The sequence below is a fragment of the Falco cherrug genome, chromosome 3, assembly GCF_023634085.1.
Source record: "Falco cherrug isolate bFalChe1 chromosome 3, bFalChe1.pri, whole genome shotgun sequence".
NCBI lineage: Eukaryota > Metazoa > Chordata > Aves > Falconiformes > Falconidae > Falco > Falco cherrug.
The window spans coordinates 71,855,244-71,875,059 of record NC_073699.1 but is presented as its reverse complement, the minus strand read 5'-3'; the positions used below and the strand labels follow the sequence as shown (position 1 = coordinate 71,875,059).

The following is a 19,816-nucleotide window of genomic DNA, read 5'->3' as shown; positions in this document are numbered from 1 at the left end:
GCTTTTCCTTTACAAACACCATCTTCACTCTACCCCAGCATATTATACTTATCTACGTATCCAGCAACTGTATTCTTAATTATAATTTCTGTTGCTTCACCCCACTGAAGAGGAAAGCAGATGAAGTGTGAATCAAGGGGAATGTCAAGAATTAAAACTCATTCCCTACCAACCAAGACTCTCACAAAAAACGCTGTTAAGCAGGATATTACCTGTTAGAGCAATCATTTGCTTGCTCACTCCATTTCTAAGTTCCTTTTAAACTGTTGAGTAAATACCACATTGTTCTTATGATTAATTCTGTAACATTTTCTCTTGCTTAGAAATTGTGATTTGCATTGAGAAAACTCTTTCTGCTCTGTCAAGAACTGCTTAGGAACCTTTCCAAACTGTTCTGTGAATGCAAATATAGAAAAATTTCTTTTCATTCTTCACCCATGGCCTTGTCTCTTCCCTGACTGCCCCTTCACCCTGATAATCCATTAGTTTTAAAACTAATTTTTATGCCTCTAGCAAATTATTCCCAAATATATATATATAAAAAAATTAAAAACCAAAATTATTTTACTGACTCGCATCTATCTTCCTCAGACACTGGTTGTTTTTTGAAGAACACCTTCTTGGTTTGTAAGACACACCCTCACACTGCTGTTTAGCCATGATTGTTTCTCTTTGACCTTCCTCAATGCTTTCTTCCATTAAGTGCTCTGGCATTCACTTTACACTGCAAGCTAGGAGCTTACCCTTTAGACTCATCTTTAGATTCTTAGCAGTAAGAGTTTTCATTTTGATGTCCCTCACCATTTTTAGAGTACACAACTATAGCTGGCTGCTCTTGCTTATCTGTATACTCTGGCCAAGAGTTACAAAAATCTCACTTAGTAGCACTGATTCAGGTCCTACACAGCACTCAAAAGCAACTCGAGGGTTGGTTCTTTTGTGGGTTCACCAGATTTTCTGTTGCCAGCCCATTCATGATTTCTAAAAATTTAGCTTTAGGATCATATCCTCAATAGCCATTTACCCAAAGCATATGAAAGTAATCTTCATTACTATTGTGTCTCCTGTCAGTTCAGACTCTCTGATCTCCCTTAGCATATCGCACATATCACCATCTGGTCAGATAAACAGTAATAAAATGTTAGTACTACAGTTTTTTATTTAGACCTGTAAATGCAATCATTAAGTGGTTTGGTTTGGGTTTTTGGTTGGGGTTTTTGTTTGTGTTTAAGCTTGATTTATATGGTCATTTGTTACTCATTCGAACCCAAGACTTGCTTTCTGTTTTGGTTTTTAGATGTGTATCACCACTCCTCCACCCATATGGCTTCCATGAATGTATCAGAATACAAAGTATACAGAAAAAACATCATCCACATTGATGCCTTCCCTTTTGCAAATTTTATGTTCTCATCATATCATCAATAGCCTCATTTAAAACATGAAATTCTAGTTTTTCTATTAATTTTAGACTTCCATGTATGTGGAAAAAAGTGTATGTTTGGTTTTAATTTCTATGCAACTTCAACCAGTTTGAATACAGAAGATACAGAATAGCTACATTTCCACCTTTTGTAGATAAAACACTGAGAACTACATGTAGCCCTGTCAGCTCTTCCTCATTTTTCCCTTTAGCAATCTTCTCATAATGAGTATAACAGCTGAATATTGGATTTTTTCAATAAATAAATGACCAAAGTACATTTTTATACAGAAGAAAAATCAAATAATAAACAAAATAACAGAAAATTACATTCGTAAATATACACAGGCAATTTTTTTTCCTGTGCAGCTTTGCATAAGCACTATGTAAAAATCTGGTCTGAACTTTGCTTAGAATGGGAGACAGTAAAGTATCTGATAAATCTTATTCATTATTCTTCACATGAAAACAACAGATATCAAAAAAGCTTCATTTTATGGTAGCATTTTTAGAAGTAATTTTTAAGACTTAAAAAAATAATTTGCAATGTTTCTAAGGGGGAGTTAAAAGCTGGTTAAGTTGAAAAGTATTTGGATTATTATTTATGTCCTGTTATATATTTATATATTTTTTACTAACACTACATACTGTTTAAAATTCTACTCTTTATCAAAACTTTTTGAGAAAAAGTTCATTTACTGTCTTTCACTTATTTTCATTATTGAAGACCATAATTCTTTATTTCTGCTCAAAATGACAAGTTGTAAAATTTACTAAATCCATTAGCAAGCAAAATATAGAAGAAAAAAAATTCTGTCACTTGTTCAATTAATTCATGGCCATTAAGAAATAATCCAAAATGTAACTTATCAGTTTAAGAGGAGAATCAATTTTTTTTTTATTTTCCCTAACTTGTAAAAACATTTACTACACTTTCATTTCACAGTATTACAAATTTCATTGTGAACTGGGTGCAATTTCAGGACAACTTTTTCCTCTAATATTAGAAAAAAGTATTTTAAAGTTACACGTACATATTGTGAAGCCATCAATGTCTTACATGTCAGTATTTTAGCTAACAATAAATGCTTTTTTCATTCAACAGAGCATAGTACAAAACCAAAGCCAGTTATGAATAAGCATTCAGCCCTGTTTTGCAACATACAGATCTTGAAGTCCAAAGCATAATTTAACATGTCACTGCTCCCAGTCAACAAGCCAGTTTCTCCAATTAGCTAAGCAGTCACGTGCTCTTCCAGTATTAGTTCAGCCTAGTAATTTAGACATCACCAAACCATATTTAACTGTTCCGTGTTTAACATAGCCTCAGTAAATTTGTTAAAGCTGATGGGATTTCCACAATCACATGTATTTAAAAAAAGTAATATATAAACATGCATTTCTCCCACTAAGACACATGCACGTGGCTTGTGCTCATGTAACACTTGCTCTTACATCAGCAGTGTGCAAAACTAGTCCCTCTCAAATTCCATGTTTCCATTTTCTCATATAATGTTAGAGGATATACAGAACGTAGACTAAAAGAAAGAAATGAGTAAGGTCAAGATGAGCAAAGGTGGCCTAAAGCTCAAGCATAACCCAATTAAGTAGAGCAATAGACATCTATTTTCATTTATAGCTCCCAAAGAGCGATGTTGCTGATGACAAAGAGTTTCCATGACTACTCACAGTCTGAGTGAAAAACAAGCAAGACCTTCAAAACTTGATGCTGGTAATTTGCCTGAAGCTATTCCACTGGTTTTTAAGGTAAGAAACTATCTCCAGCTAGCACTAAGTTACCTCTTGTTATTATCTGGTTTGCTTACAAGACTCTGTGAGGCCCTTAGAATGGTAAAAGTCTTGTGGACGTTTCCCTAAAAGGGTGTCTCTGCACTCAAGCTAAGGGACAGGACAAGGACTCCGAGCTACTACATCACCATCTGATGTTAAGGGCCTAAGCTCATGAAATTCACTAACCACAATACCTTGAGGACTTCACAGTTGCAGCAAGTTATTTTGTGCAATCAAGCAAGCACAGGTAGCCTTCAAAACATTCATATATTAGCGTATCTAAAATACGCCATGGCATAATTAAATTATCTTCCACACACCAGCCAAAGAAAGAAAGTCTGTTTGATACCCTTTCAGGATCAACATCCTCACCCCACCAGATTATGCATTCCATAAGCTTGTTGCCAGTGGAGGTCATGAACATCACAGAATCAAGTGGCCCAATTCCAAAATTTAAGTCATATTCATACCTCATCAATTCCTCACAGTCTACGCAAGCAGTCACATCAGACTTCTAACATTTCCATGCATTTTTCAAACCAGAAGAGGAGACAGGGCAGCAGGAGGATGTGAATTCTGCTTAATTATTAGACATACCACCTCTTGTTACTTGCAAAAATCTTGTCTTTTGTAATATCTGATTTGAGTTTTATTCAACGTCTCATATGGCAGAAAATGGAAGAGAGAAGCAGAGAGGAGAAGGGAACAAAAACATGTAACTGCGTATTTGCCACCTGGAATTTATAGTTAACATTTACAATGAAACATCATATCAGAGATTTAGAAGCATTTGTATGCAAACAATACATAAGTGTCTTAGAATGAGGAGTTGGACTGAACAGGCACTTTAGTGTAACAACTACCATACACATTATGTGTTCTTATAAGCAATTAAAACAGTTAGACCCATCTTCTCAAAAGTCTACATAAAAGCATTATAATGCAAAATGATCCTCCAAACACAGAATTAACTTTTGCTCCCTTTTTGCCTAGGATTAAAATGATACAGATGGGGTTTAACACTTAAGAACTGTTAATTAAAGACACGTTCACTGTTGTATAAAACATAGAAAAGAAAGTAACTGAGTATTCCCCAAAGCCTGAGATCATACAATTCTAAAACAATGTGACACAGTACTAGGCAACTCATGCAATGCAAACAATTAGCACACTTTGTTTAGAGCACTGGTTATACAATAAACACTTGGCATGTGCTGTACTTTATGATATTTAACCCACAGGCTGTTTAGAAAATCCTGTAATCAAGCATCAGCAGTGATTAACAAAGGGACACTGTTCCAAAGCCCTCTTTCTCAATATAATTTTTCTGCTTACCTTTGATTTTGTGTATTTATGCCTCTTACTGTCACAGGAATGTCAAGAGGAACATAGTACCCAGAACACATAATCTCAAACACCTGTTCCTTTAAAATCACAGGCTATTGGGCAGCAGATTACACATGCATTCATACTCATGAATTATATGCAAATAAAACATATATGCTCGTATACAGTCACACACACTCCATCAAGCTACAGATGGGAAAAGGAATAATTACCAAACAGGTTAGAGGGGCTGCTCTAAAAGACTGTTTACCCAGCCTCTATGCCCCTCCTATGTTAACAACTGAATAGGAAAAATTCAAAGAGAAAAGTAATAAATTTAGGGCTAAAAAGCCCTCCCTGAAAGGAGATAGTCAGAATTTATGTTACTGCATATACTGCTAGCTACATAATCAAGATGCACAACCTTGGCTGTCTTAGGAGAATGCTGTTAAGCGATACAGCATACACACACATTACGCTGTCCTGAAATAGATGCTGCTGCTAAGTGCAGTCATGGAGTTCAGTGAGTAACACCAATTGCTCAATTTACTTTGGCACCAAGTTATACTTTCAACAGTGCCTGGTAAACAGCTAAAAATATTACTCTGATGCATTCTTCTGCTAGGCAATACTTTTTCTTTGGTCCTGTCCTAGCTAAAGTAAAGTCTGTGTCATATCCTGTCAAAACATGACAAAGCAGAAAAGCCAAATTTTGCTATTATAGCAAAAGCTGCAAGGATTATGCAGTTTTCTCTCCCATGTAAAAATAACACATAGCATTTTTATTTTGTTGCTGTGTAATCACCATTAAAAGTGATTTTCTTATCTGGCTCTAATGGCTGTTTTGTGGTACCAGCAACACAGAAGTACTTGTTCTTTTGCGTTTTAAAAATACATCTTTTGGCTGTAAGATTAACAAAACCCCGCTGAAGGTAGCTGTTAGCAACTGTTGTTGCTTCTGATTGCTAGCCAGAGGATTTGAAAGCTTGGACTTCTTCACTCCTCCATGTGCAGGCTGAAGATTTTTTTAAAATCTCAGGTATTTAAAGCTACTTCGTAGTTGCATCCCACAGATTTCTAAAGCATCTCCATATCAACTGCTCATCTGTTGTTTATAAAATGTTCTACAAAAGACTGAACAGATAGCATTAAATGCAAACAGTGTATGTTTGAACCATCATATGAGAAAATGAAGTTGAAGACCCAACAAGAAAATAGTAGTTTTAACCAGTGGAATGTCTATAAAGTTAGTTCCCTCAAATTTCTTCTCCTGTTTGAGTCAAATCACTTCTAGTTGTCTTTTGAGAAAATCAGATATACCTTGTAAAGAGGAACCATTTACAGCTTTCTAATACCTTGTAAAGAGGAACCATTTACTGCTTTCTGTACAGCTTAGACAATAAAAACACATAGCTTACTATCTTGTCTGCAATGCAGGTAAGCAGAAGATACATAAAGAAATTTGACAGTTGGTTTAATGTGATTACCATTAAATCCTTTACACCCATTAAAACTGACAGTTAACAGCACAAATACAGACTATTTCTTACTGTTTTACAATCCTTCACCCTCACCAAGCTCCAGGAATAGGATTTTCAAAAAAGGCTGAACAAATAGAACTTCTAGAGTATCACCTGGAATTGTATTTAACCAGAAATTCTGAAAATCAAAGTCCTCACCTATCGTATCACAGCCTTCTAAATGTATGCAAGATTGGTTTTGGAACACAGAATATATACTGCTGTTGAAAACTACTAACCTGGAATGTCATACAGTTCTTGAATAGAGGGAAGGCAAAATCCTGGGCTTTTTAATGGATGGGAATTTTTTTCAACTTCACCTCAATAGGACCAGGCTCTTTCCTTGCCTTCAATTTGTCTTGAGAAACACTGTTAGTGTATCAGAATCAAAGTAATGAAAAGGTTGGCTGACTTCGTCCCCAAATACTACACTGCAAGAAAACTTAATTAACTATACTAATTGATCTGTAAAAATAAGTTTATCAAAAGTCTCACAAAAGCAATTCCAAAAATGCCAAAATATTTCAGCCCAAAGCACTTTTCCAGAACTTCAAATCCCCTGAAACAGGAGTCCTGAATAACTCTTCTGGTTATATCATATACCAACTTTCTATTTTACTTCACACAGAAGTACCAAAGGCAACAGGAAATAAAAAGTATGAGAAATCTGTCATCTTTTCAGGACTACGTTTATTCTAGAAATACATATAACCAGGAAATAAAGACATATCTTAAAGATTAGAGCAGTAAGTCAAAACCAAAAAGCTTCAGTTCTGAAGTAATCCAAATGCATCTACAATGAAAACATTTACCTGCTATTAGCTTTTGGAGGGTACTCTTATCTCCATTAACAGCAGCAGCATGCACTTCAGATGCTAATGAGGAACCACTGAAGAGGCAGTTTGCTGAAATATTCATACTCTTTCAAGGTATTACCACAGGTCAGATCTGCACCACCAACATTATTTGTAGGAATTCAGATCTAGAAAAAACCCAATAAAATAGAATTAATTTCATGAGCCATTAAAATGACTCAAACAATGCTAAAGAGAATAAACTGTTTAGTTAAAAATAGAAAAGAACAAAGACATTTCTTATTTCATGGATTAAAACTACGTCTAGCCAAAGTCAACCAGAAAAAGCCTACATTAAGGAGATACATACGTGTATTTATTACAGTTTTGTTGCCTTCAACATAAATTTCAGCCAATAAGCTTTTCAAAAGTCTGCAAATAGGATAGTGTTTATCTACAAATCCCACAGACTGTTCTCCAGAGTGTTGTCATGCATGCTTCAACTCAGCAACCAATAAAGTTTGTTACTTGATATACTCCTCCAGTACTTTATCTGGCAGTATTTTTTCGTAATGGTTTCTGGACATATGCAGGACATGGTTTTTAAGTTGAAGTAGTACCTTTTATTTACCCAACTGGCATAACTGAAATAATCAGATCGGCTTTCTAGATCACTGATGTTCTTCAAACCTGAACAGAAGTGGGAAAATGTGTGTGCAAGAAAAGCCACAATGAATGAGACCAGAAGTCTGGCTCTAAATCCTGTCTCAAACTGGCCAACGGTAGATGCCAAAGAACAAAGATAGATAGATATATATATTATAATAATTATTATATATATGAATATGATTTTATTCCCCTCTTCCAAACACTCTCCCAACCTGCAATTATTTCTAGTTCAATCACTTCCTAAAGTGGATTTAGTTTCTGTGTATTTAGTAGTCTGCAAATTCTGATAATTTTTTTCAATTAATTTCTCTGTTATAAACATGTCCAGTCTCCTCTTCAGATTATGCAAACTTCTAGCATCCACAACATCCACGCACCACAACCAAACACTGTATGGACAAACCACTTGCCTTCATCTGCTTTGTCCTGACTTTTGCCACCTGAGGGCTCTTAATCCTTGTACTGGAAGGGACAGTAAATAAACAATTCTTATCCATCGGTAAGTATTCCACAGATTTTTAACATATCCTCCCTGATCATATTTTCCTCTAGCTGAAAAAGTTAGAGCTTGCTTAGCTGTTATGCAGGCAGCAGCCTTTCTGTATGCGTGACTATTTTAACTGCCCTTTTTGGGGCCTTTTCGCAGTTCTGTTCTAAGACTTTTGAGATGTGAAGAAAACTCACTAGCTATTCAAGATGTGAGCAAAACATGCATTTATGCAGCGGTATCATGGCATTCTCTTCTCTATTTCTTTCCTAAATCACATCTACCACTACAGTTGTCTTCCTAGCCTCTTCTGAAACTGAACTGCTACCTTCACTGAACTACCAGGGCCTCAAGATCTTTATAATTTGCAGCTCAGGTTCACACACTACTTTAGAAATTAAGACGAGCCTGCACACTTGGAAACTTGTTGATTTTCTCCAAAAGTATCAAACACTTGAACTTCCACTTTCAATTCTTACCACACTTCACATCTGGAATGGAAAACAAACTGAGGTAAACAATAATTGTACACACCAGAAAAGAAGAGGAGGTATCACTGAGGCTGTCTACTGAATTCTGAGAATTTTTCACCTTATCTTTTGTTCCATGTTAATTTAAATATACTTCTTTTTTCATGTCCCACATTTACATCATACTACACTTGAAAAACAGCAAGAGGAAGCTGTTTTGCTTCAGTTGTTATTTTCAACCATCTCTGGTTTATCTGTTCTATAAATTTCATCTATTGCTATACAGCATCTGCTGTCATTAACTGCAGATGTACACCTATCAACATTGCAGGGAAATGTTATTAAAACACCAGAAAAACATTCACTTTTATGTAAAACGAAGTGAAAATTTCTACAGCAGATATTAAGCATGAAATAATAAAGGCCTTTATCTGCAAACAAAACCCCACAAAAATACCCCAACTTAATACCCTAGTATAATTTTAGACCCTTCTTCACAAGCTTCAAACTCACTTGGAGAGCTGGTAAGAAAATTAATACAGGAAGCTTCATGGCAAATCTAATCAGTTACTCAAAGAACACCTGCACAATCACGATATCAGTTCATATCACATCCCTGGAATAATCACAAACATGGAACCATGTGGTTGTGCAAACCTGCTCATCAACACATCAATATATTCCATCCACTCCACATGAAAAACACTCAGGTATAACCCAGACATTGCCTGAAGTATACCACATGGCAACTGCAGACAAAACTTCCAGCACACTAGCATCTAAATTGCTGCTTCTCTATCTTGTCCTCAGACAGCCATGTGCATGCTATGCTTCTTCTTACAATGGCTAACTCTTTCCTGAAGTCTGTCTAGTTGAGTTCTGATGAGCCATGAAAGTGGGTCCACCATTTCCTAAGAAATGAAACTTCTCTCCCCTACAAAAATGAATAATGCTGTGACTAGAAAGGCATGAGACGCAAATTTCCCTAAGTACATACACTAGAATTCCTCACTACTAGAATGCTTCCTTGCTTCTGTACACAGATCTCCCTCTGACTTCTATCAGTCACTTCAGAACCTGGAGTTCTGAACAGTATTGCCTAGTTTTATCGCTCCTTAGAGAATGTGTGTAATAGAAATGTGCAATGGCTTACTACACTTTAATAAAGCAAGCAATTTCTCCAAACCCAACTTTTGTTTCAGGGACCCCTATAAAACCATTTCAGAAATCACCCTAGTCACCCAACAACCAACTTGCCAACACCAAGCATGTATAGCATTTGTACTTATCTGAAGTGAGCAGTTATTAGAGCCAAGTTAATTGCTTCTACACAAGCAGCGGTGCACTCCATTGAGAACACTGGTGTAGAAGTGTAAGGATGAGCTCTTTGCATAACTTTATGAAAGTATTTTTCTCATCAATAGTTTTGGAGCTATTTCCAGTCATCTGAAACCTATGGAACAATGTAATCCTATCCTACTGCTCCCTTCTCCTGTGAACCTCAGAATAACATGACATTGATGTTGTTCAGTATCGCTTGGAAGTCATGAATGTTTCCATCTTTACTGAATTTGGTGAACCTCTCTACACTTCAGAAAAGCCATCAACCTTTTTTTATATACACTTGTTTTACCACATAAGTAGGTGATGCTTCCTAGAATCAGAACCATCATTAATGGATTCACAGCTTTGTTGATTTCTAGGAGCACAGAACAGAAAGGAGTTCAGAAAGAGTCTAATGTGACAGGAGGTTACCTGTATTTCCACTTTTAGAGCCACGTACGACAGGCTAACAGTGCCATAATACACAACAAATTACCGAAAAGTTCAATCTGACTTGGTGCTTAAGAAAGTCAAAGAAATTGCAGATGCATACTCAACAATGCAGGATGGGCAGAGCTTACATAAGCCCAAACAAGCCCAAATTACCTTTAAAATATAAAGCACAACTGTTTTAATTTTAGTGTAACGGCCCTTCAAACATTCCCAGTAATAGCTACAATCGCTGTTTTCTTTCAAGGAGGATAATAATGAATATTCATATTTTCAAAATACTTGCTCCATTCTCTGCTTCCCAAGCATCCCCTGCTCCTCCAACAAAACTGCTTTTCTGACCTTTTAAGGACATGTAATTGATGTTTCATTCAAAGCTAAACCTTTCCTCCCAACCCAGCAGTATGGTTTATGTTTTCTGTTCTCTTCTCTACATTATACTGGATAAAAGCAGATGAGGCACTTCTAATTCAGAAGAAACCAAAAGGGACGTGAAATTGAGTATCAGTTACAAGTAGCTGCAGTGCCTCACCCTACTTAACCATTACTTTTCTTTTCTCCTCAGTTATTCCTACAGCCATATGAAGGAAACTATGATACTCAACTGCAATCTGAACAAGAAGAAAGGAAGAGAAGGGAAAAGGCTGCATAGCTGGACTACAAGCTACATAGTTTAACATGCACTTGGCATACAAGACTACAGTTTGTCTTCAACTTGACTGCACTTTTCCTCAAAAGATTCCTCTGGATACTGAGAATACATCAGGGCTCTCTACGTTGTTAAGTGGACCTACATGCATCATTGGAACTTTACACTTGCTGAAATTTTGAGATACTGGTTGTATTCCCCAAAGTTACCACTGATGTCTTTTCCTCAATTTTCTTTACATTTCACCTTCTGCAAACAAATAAGCTGTAATATAAACTATCCAGGGATCACAGTGTAGAATTCAGCAGATACTGAAAAACTTAGTATAAGTATCAAAAGCAACCCAATTGCATCAACTATTATATAAAACTGACTGAATACAGAAGAGAAATAATAATGAAAAATAGTCACAATTTCCAGATGAAAACAAGACCCATATCTGCATAAAGTGTCAGTAGTCATACAGGTTAGAGCAGCAACTGATTATCTCTACAGCAATTCTCAGTGCAGTATCATAACTCCATTGAAAGAGCTAATTCTGCATCAGAGAAACTCTGAAATATTAAGACAAACTACAAAAGGAAAATATGTGACTTTCCTCAGATATTTCTCTTATGTATATGACAAACAGACGAACTGGTATCTGGAAGACTTGTTTGATAAAGACCCTCATTAACAAAAATGAGTCATTTATTCATAAGGGATGAAAAACAACAATAAAAAAATCAAGAAGTAAAAGATCTGCTTATAAAAAGTTACGCAACTGACATTATCTGTAATATGATTTGTATTACTCGAATCAAGTAAATAACACACTTTTTCTTCTTTAAGCTAACGTATACAAAAAGATTAACCTTGTCAAGTCACGTGAAATGAAGGAAGTCATAGGACACCAAGAGCTCTTCAAGGAATGTGAAATTTCATACTATAGGTCTACTTCACATTACACAGATAATCTGAATTACATAATTTTTCTATTCAGCAAAACAGAGGGTTGTTAAAATTTAAACAAGATCCCTCTACTCAATATTACTGATAAAGGTTCCAAGTCAAGAACGAACTACTATGAAAAAATATCAAAGTATTTTTCTAATGTGAATTAATTCAAAAGATGTTCATTCTATAGATTGAGGAGCACAGGTTCTTAAGGTAGACACTGACAAAATGATAGAACTTCCGATTTCAGACTATAAAAAAAGACATTTGTATATATACACGTATAGGTGTTTTCAGTCATGATACTGACAGGCCAAATGATTTTGCAGGGTCACACAAAGTCTGAGCTTGTCAGGCTTTCTCTGAAGCCAAATTGGACTTGACCTGCAAAAACCTGATGTATTTTCTTTTAAATGGCATTGTGCCTCATTTCACTCCTTACACTTGTGTACGTACTGGAAACGTAAAGCATACAAAGCACAGTCTCCCAGCATCTTTTTGAGACAGTTCGGCAAGATCTCAAAGCATATATAATATATTCTGTAAAGTCCAAAGTTTTACTGGAAGAGGATGAAGCACTGAATTGTAGGTGTTCTTCCTTGATTTCAGTACTTAGAACTGAGGAAGTGACAAAAAGCCCAAATCTATCGAAGTGTCAAGAATAAAACTGAATGATGACGTTCCACTTTAACACTATTATCTAGCTGAAATTTCCCAACTCTCCCACCAGCCGCTCTGCCCCCTCACGCAGGCTGCGTTCCCTCACCTCGCAAACAGAAAGCTGCTTCCCCAACTCCGAGGAAACGAAGACCCCAAGGCGCACAGCGCCCAAACACCCCTCATCTTCCCCACAGCCAACGCCGTTTCCCCAGTCCCGGCGGCAGAAGGACCAAGGCGGGACCCAGCGATGCCAAACGAGACGTGGACAACTTTCCACAGGCGCCGCCGGGGCAGCCCAACCCGCCCGGGCCCAGCGGAGGCGACCGGCCACCCGCCTCGGCAACGCAGCTGCCGCGCGCTTCCCGCCACCGCTGAGGGCTGGCAGGGCCCCCGCCCGCACCGAGGGGCCGCGGGCCGCCGGACCGGCAATGAGCCCCACGTCCGACCAACAGCGGAACACGCTGCGGTGCCACGGACCACCGCCCCCGCCAAGGCGGAGAGGGTTAACCCAACCTCGCCGGAGCGCTGAGAGCCGCCTCCCTCCCGCCCTCCTACCCCTCCCCGGCGCCGCAGCTGCGCCCCGTAACTCACCTCGACCCCACCCGCCGCCTCATTGCGCCGCCACCAGGCCCCACCCTCAGCGGCCGGGCGGGGCCGGGGCTCAGGCGCGGGCAGACGCGGGCAGACGCGGTGCGTTCTGGGATCGCCCCAGCGCCCGCTCTCCTCCCCGGGCGGCGGCCGCTGGCCGGCCGAGGCGACTGGAACTACGCTTCCCGGCGTGCCCCGCGCAGCGCGGGAACCCGGAAGTGAGCGATGGAGGCGGGGAGCGCGGGGCCCCGCGGTGGAACTTGCCCGGGTGTTTCCTGGCGACGGGGGAAGTGAGGAGCCGCCGCCAGCGCGGAGAGTGGGAACCGCGTTTCTCCCCCTCCCGGGCGCCCGATCTACCATGAGACCCGCCATCTTCCCGCTCCTGCCTGACCCTGGTTGCCTCCTCCTTCTCCTGGTGAGCGACCGGCTCCCCGCGGCCCTCCCCTTCCCCGCCGCTCCCCCGCCCGGCCCGCCGCGGTCCCGCCACGGGGAGTATCGGCCTGGGCTGCGCGGCGTGGAGGTGGCCGGCGAGCTTCGGGGCTCTCCTCTCCCGACCGCCAGCGTCCTCCCGGCACACCCCGCTTGTGCGCGCCGAGAACGTGCCTCGGGCCGGGGGGCGGCCCACCATCCCGCTGCGGTGCCTCCCGTCGCCTCGCCGAGGGCCGGGGCCGCTCCGCCGGCACCTGCTCGGCGGGGGAGGGGAGGGAGGCGAGCGGCAGCTGCGGGAGCGGCCCCGGTTGGCGGAGCCCGGTGTTGTGGCCGAGGCTGATAGGCTGCGCACCCGGAACGGGCCGGCTGCGGGGCGGGGCCGGGCCTGGGCTCGGCGCTCTGAGGGCCGAGGCTGCGAAGCCGCCGCGGGCCCGGGTCGTAGGCCTGGTGGGCGACGGGACCTCATCTCGGTTCCCCGGCGGAGGAGGCCGGCGTCGCGCCTCCCCGCTTCAGGAGCCGGAGAGGGAAAGCGCGGGGAGGGAGCGGGGCCGCGCAGCCCCTCGGGCAGGAGTGGGACCCGGAGCCGCGGCTGCCGGGAGGGAAATGCCATAACGGTGCCTCTCTGCAGCCCGCTGCCTGTCGCCTGCGTTTCAGGTGCTGCCCCGCTGGAACTGAGGGGTGCGGGTTCCCGTGCCCGGGTGGAGACGGGGCTGCTGGTACTCCCTTCCCGTGAGCACGCCTGCGGTGAAGTAACCCATTCGAGCTCTGTGGCAGAAGCTGGGAAAAGTTCCCGAGCTGTCTTGCACAGTCGTCACATTTATCTTTAGTTGTCAGGCTACAACATTATTTTTTTTTTCAGGCTAGTATTACATGCATGACCTGAGCTACCTTCCGGCTTTGCACACACAAATGCAATCACTGGTGTGTGTGTTTTGTGGAGATAACTTGTCTGCGTTGTACTTCCATCTTTTTTTTTTTTTTTTCTTTAGCAGGCTGATGTAGCGATTCTGACTTTTCCAGAGTTGTATCAGGCCAGATTCTGGGCCATCCGTAGCATAAGTGACTTGCAGAGTTAAAGGAGACTTGTGTGAGTAAGGTTAATAGGATTTGGTGTGAAGATAGTAATGTGTTTAATCAATTTTAAATATAAAACATCTTGGAGAATAAAATTGGATGGAAAATGAAGGAATAATTGTAGGTAAAGGTAGATGGAGTTTTGGGGATTCAAAGGGAAATACATAGTAATATAGCTGCTAATGAATTAATTGGAAATAGGAGGACAGGTATTTAATGAACAATTACTCACTATCCCTTTGAATTGTGCACTTCTACCTGGATATGTTCTGGTTAAATTATTACAAATTTGCTGTAGTTTTAGGGTTACTAAGTATATGTATTCAGTAAGGTTTGAAAAAACACATTCGTAATGTTTATGTGTAGATTGCTATTTATAGTAAGTTAGCTCACCATATGAGAGATTAAAGTGAAGAACCCAGTATTTTCCAGTCATATCTGTGCTAGGTTGGTTTTCACCATTGTTTTAAGTACAGACTCCAATGAACAAAACCAAGGAGTATGTACTTTTTTAAAATGCCACTTAAACGGGCAAGTACAAGTTTGAAAATGTGGATGTGACTTTGTGAAAGTGTTTTTCTGTTTTCACGGTACTGTTGATCAATGCAGACTTAATATGCATCAGTTAGATCTATGTTTGCCAACTAAAAAAATAGGAAATGGCTAAGATCTGAAATTTCCCAGTGTTTCAGTTGCTATTTCTTTGTGTATGGGTCACTTAAACACATTTCAAATATGATTAAAAAGAACTGTATACCTAAAACCTCAAGAAAAATGCAGATCAGAGTTGATTTTTGTAAAAAAATATGATTATACATAAATGTTATTTGTGTGATTCTTCAGCATCATATCAGATGTGGCCCTGTGTTGAAAGGTGCCTAGTTACATTCTTGGCCAATGAGTCATTCTTTTTAGTAGATTTGTTAAGAGCTCTGGAAGAGTTGTCCTGAGCAAACTGGGAGTGGGTGGGAATCCTTTTTCTTTAAAATGGCTGAAAAACTCTTTTACAAAGTACGGAGTTTGTTTTCTTGTGGGGTTCAGAGAATCCAGTAAGGTCTACCAGATTAGGTTTAAAGTTCTGGTGAGGTTTTTTTTTCTTGTAACCGACAGGCATGAATACTTAAGACCAGCAACGTAGCCTTGATCTTGGTCGGTAAGGTTTGGGAGAGCTTTCTGCTCCTCATCCAACAGATGTGCCATCTAGCAGAGCCTCTTTGGGCATGGCAGTTGGCCTGTTTTGTGGATAAGTGAGTTTACTAGTGTTAATTCAATGGTTCCTAGAACAGAATCAAGTGATACGTAGCTGTGAAAACAGCTCACTAAGTTGGCCTTGTTTAGTAATAGCAATGAAGTTAAAAGAAAATATTTACATTTCCAGACTTCTGGATGAGCATATTTCTCTTCTAGATGGGAAAATTCAAATGCTGCAAAAGGAAGAAAAGATACAATGTCAATATCAAAAAAAGTTCTTTTGGGTAAAGAAGTTTGACAGTAGGAAATCACTAAAATGTTAGAGGGCTTTGGGTCTTACTCTGTTCTTCTCTCTGGTCTCACTGAAGTTTGGGTTGCAAGGATGGAGATTGTGGTGCAGAGCATTACTACAGGGATACCTACCAGTCCCAGCACAAACCCTTTTGCCTTCCAGCTTTTCATCCTCATGTGCTAGCATTGTACTGGGCTGCTGGGAGATGAAAAGGGGCTGGACAGACAACAGGGGAAGTACTGACTGGCATGACCCCTGCATCTGCAACACGGGAGCTGAGTGAAGGGACGAGCAGCACACAGCACGAGCTGTAAAGGATTGTGTACAGCTGATTGCAAGACTGAAATAAGAGATGTGACCCCTTGTACTAGTAGATTAAGATGTTTCAGCCACATTGGTATATTGCATAACACTTGGTGGGACAGATCTTTAAGATTAATCCAAGATAGTGGAATAAATGCTTATGGGACAGTGGGTCATCGCATTCTCCTGTGAGGAAGGGTGTGGTTCTTTGGCTTTGCTCTAACCAATAGTTCTGTAGGTTTGCCTCTACTTGCAGATGTGTATACCTTGCCTATAAAGGAAGTTCTAAAATGAGACACTCAGTTGCACATGCTTCTTCTGCATGTTTGACAGACATCTGTCATATTGCTTAGTACTTCACTGGGAGGGTCATGTGCAGTGTCCCTGAGCACTAGATGTGACTAGAGGAAACCACCAACTGATAGTAAGGGAAATGAAGGGGGAAGTTCTCTGTGGGTTTTTTTGTTCGTTTTTCACCCCCCTGCAACCAACTGTAAAAGGATTTTCCAGTTCTTGCACTTCAGTCTGTGGAGGTTTATTAAGATTCAAAGCACCACTACTATACCTTTTCTTTATAGCTTGTTTGGAAAGGTGTTGCGGGCAAACTGAGAACAGCTACTTCTTAATGTATTTGGTAACACCTTTGGAAGAGCTTGTTTGTCCTCTTGTGTTCTGAGAATGTGAAATGCTGGAGTGTTTTCTGAGTCTTAAAGCTTACCTAGTTTTCTAATTAGTAGCTTGCCTTCACTTGGGGTTATTAGGAAAGCCTAGTATATATTCCATTTGTGATACAGTAGCCTCGCTGTCACGTATGCTCTTGTAAGCTGATGCAGTTTATCATTGGCAGATAATATTTAGTGTTACGGTTGGTCTTACACTTTAATGTTCTATATTTTTAGTGAGGCTTTCAAAATACTGCTTACATAGCAATGCGATTGCAGCTGTTAAAAGCAGTAACTTTTAAGAGGTACTAGTGAATGAACTTTTGAATTTCCTATTAAACTTTTAATAGGAAAAAATACTTCAGGGTAGTATTTCTGTTTCTTCTTTTACTACCACTGTATTTCATATCTTGTTAGTATGACACCAAGTACCCAAATAGTGAAAGTAAAATGAAATAAAATTGTCTTTTGACTTAATTTAAATATTTTTAAAATTAATTTTTAAAAAAGTTAAATGCTGGAGTAAGCATTTAGTAAGTTGCCCGAAGAGAAATTGAACTCTCTGTACATATTATGTATAGAGTATATTTTGGTGCATTTGCCGCTCTGCATGTGTATTAACAAACAAATTTTATAGTCAGGAATCCTGCTCAAAATGTAGTATTTTGAATTTGAGCATTAGTCAAAGATTGTAGTTACAGGCAAATTTTTAGACCACTGAGCCTTATACAATGAAAGAGTAGCATAGGAGTTCTGAGTTCTCCATCACCTGTCATGACCTCTAAAGAGTGAAATAGGAGTTATTTCACTGAGGACCTTTCTCTGAGCTGGGTAGGAGGGTGGGGAGTAGAGGGAGCTTGAACTCTTGCTATGAAGAAGAATTGCATTCTTCTTGCTATGTCATGTGTTGGGTAAGTTTCCTGTTTGGAGTGCTTAGGAGGGAAGAGAGAAGAAACTGAACTGATTCTTCAAACAGAAGACTCAGATGACACTGGAAAAAAACCATGAATGAGTAATTGACATAAGGATGTCAGAAAATCCTGTTGCTGGCAGCTGAAGAACTCTGTAGTGACACACTCCTTAGTTGTTCTTTTGATATCCTTACTGTTCTCCTTGATAATATACTTTGGGGGTTTTTGGCAAGACAGCTTTCTTAAGCAAGAGACTAGTCTTCATATTGCTTTATTGGGAAAGCAGAGTTTCCACTGGTTATGTACTCAGGAGTTATCCCCTGTTTTTTAATCAGACCTATTTTTAAAAAAAAAACTTAAGGATTACATGCTGCTGTCCGGGAGGATCCATTGTTTACCTCTAGAGGCTCTTTTGTAAGCCTCACTTGTATAGTTTCCAGATATTTTGTTTTGCGTGAAGGGAGTTGTCTCATGCAAAAAGCAAGTGTACAAATACACTGTAAATTTTGTACCAGAGCTGCTTCAAAAGCTCTTCAAGAGAGTCCAGAGATACATTGAAGTAATAAGGTGCTTCAGTAATGGAGTGGTTTTGGATGCATTAGCAATACCTTATCCCTTCCATTTGAGAGTGAGTTCCCTAGTGATTTAGAGGAGAAACACAGGAATATTTGGGAAAGTAAGCAGAAGCAATATAGCGTATAGATGTCAGAGCCTAAAGAATATTTTCTTCCAAAACTCTAAACTGAAGAGAGCTCCCCTGAGAAATAAAGAGCAGGTGCATTTCAGAGAATTAGGAAAGGAGATCAGATTTTCTTCTGAGAGTTCTGCCTTTGCACTTCTTTCCTCCCTGGTATGTCTTCGTTCATCAGAAGCATGCTAACCATTGGTAGGAACATATGTGATTTTCTTTTTGAAAACTGTTAGTAATGTCAACTGCTCATATAATCTTAATTTTAAAAAAAATCATAATTGAGATTTTAGAAGTTTTATTAACTTCAGGTTTTTTTAATTTACTGTCTTTCAGGTATTCTGTTTTACCTTAAGGTTTGTTCTGTAAAACTATTGTTATACTCAACAATAACACAGAATATTTTTTCACTGCCAGTCAAGGTTGTTGTATTTCTCCAAACTAGCTGTAGGACACTGTCCATATTAAATTACTGTGGTGATTACAAAAGTGCCCTACAAAAAGTGACAATGTATATTGCAAGAGTGTTCCATAATTTTTTCCTTTTTTCATGTATGCTGCTACTGATAAACTGACTACCTTGATAATATACCCTTTCATGCTAAGAGCTATTCATGCCATTAAAACATCTGCAAAGTTCCAGTACTGGGCTCTCCAGATAAGCACCTGTTATTTGCAGCTTCTTCTAGGAACACACCAAACCTGGAAGCTCTTTCAGGTAAATCTGGTAGTGATTCACAAGATCCGCTCTTTGTGTAGCTGATAGAACATAAATGTTATCTTGTTGTCTGCAGTGGCAATAAGAAAAATGTGAAGTGCAGTGGTCGGTGTCTGAAACCATATACCAATTGAAATAGTGAAAGCAGCGAGGACAGAACATCATACCTGGTTATCTGAATGCAGGTGCTCTATGCATACCTTCAGCAAATAACTGGTTTCCAAGTAACAGTGTATGCATCATGAGGTTTCTGGTAAACACAGTAAATCCCCTGTTGCTGGGTTTTATTGTAGTAAATGTTTTGGGTTTCTTCCCTCCTCTTGTTTCTTGATCTACTTTAGTTTGGCTTCAGCAAGAAAGCTTTGATGAAGAGGAGTACCAAGAGTCTAGATGTATTTACTTCATAGGGTCAAGTTGCAGAGTTTTGGGTTTTGATTGCCACTGGAAGTTTGATCATTTAAA

The 19,816-nt window shown here is 39.8% G+C and overlaps 2 protein-coding genes across 6 annotated transcripts in view; one reads left to right on the top strand and one right to left on the bottom strand.

The window, feature by feature from the left end:
* Positions 1-13,235, bottom strand: part of INVS (inversin) — a 98,641-nt gene extending 85,406 nt beyond the window's left edge. For 3 of the 5 annotated variants that reach the window (XM_055703783.1, XM_055703784.1, XM_055703782.1), the window contains exons 1-2: positions 13,090-13,235; positions 6,873-7,042 (exon numbers count right to left, since the gene is read on the bottom strand). In XM_055703783.1, coding sequence (XP_055559758.1) covers positions 6,873-6,978 — 106 coding nt within the window. In that variant the 5' untranslated portion in view covers positions 6,979-7,042; positions 13,090-13,235. Of the gene's footprint in view, positions 1-6,299; positions 6,430-6,872; positions 7,043-12,604; positions 13,005-13,089 lie in introns of those variants that run through there. The other 2 variants (XM_005431975.4, XM_027797893.2) reach the window with 2 other exon arrangements.
* ERP44 (endoplasmic reticulum protein 44) overlaps positions 13,216-19,816 on the top strand; it is a 55,383-nt gene continuing 48,782 nt past the window's right edge. Inside the window, exon 1 of the mRNA XM_055703787.1 lies at positions 13,216-13,501. Coding sequence (XP_055559762.1) covers positions 13,445-13,501 — 57 coding nt within the window. The 5' untranslated portion in view covers positions 13,216-13,444. The remainder of the gene's footprint in view (positions 13,502-19,816) is intronic.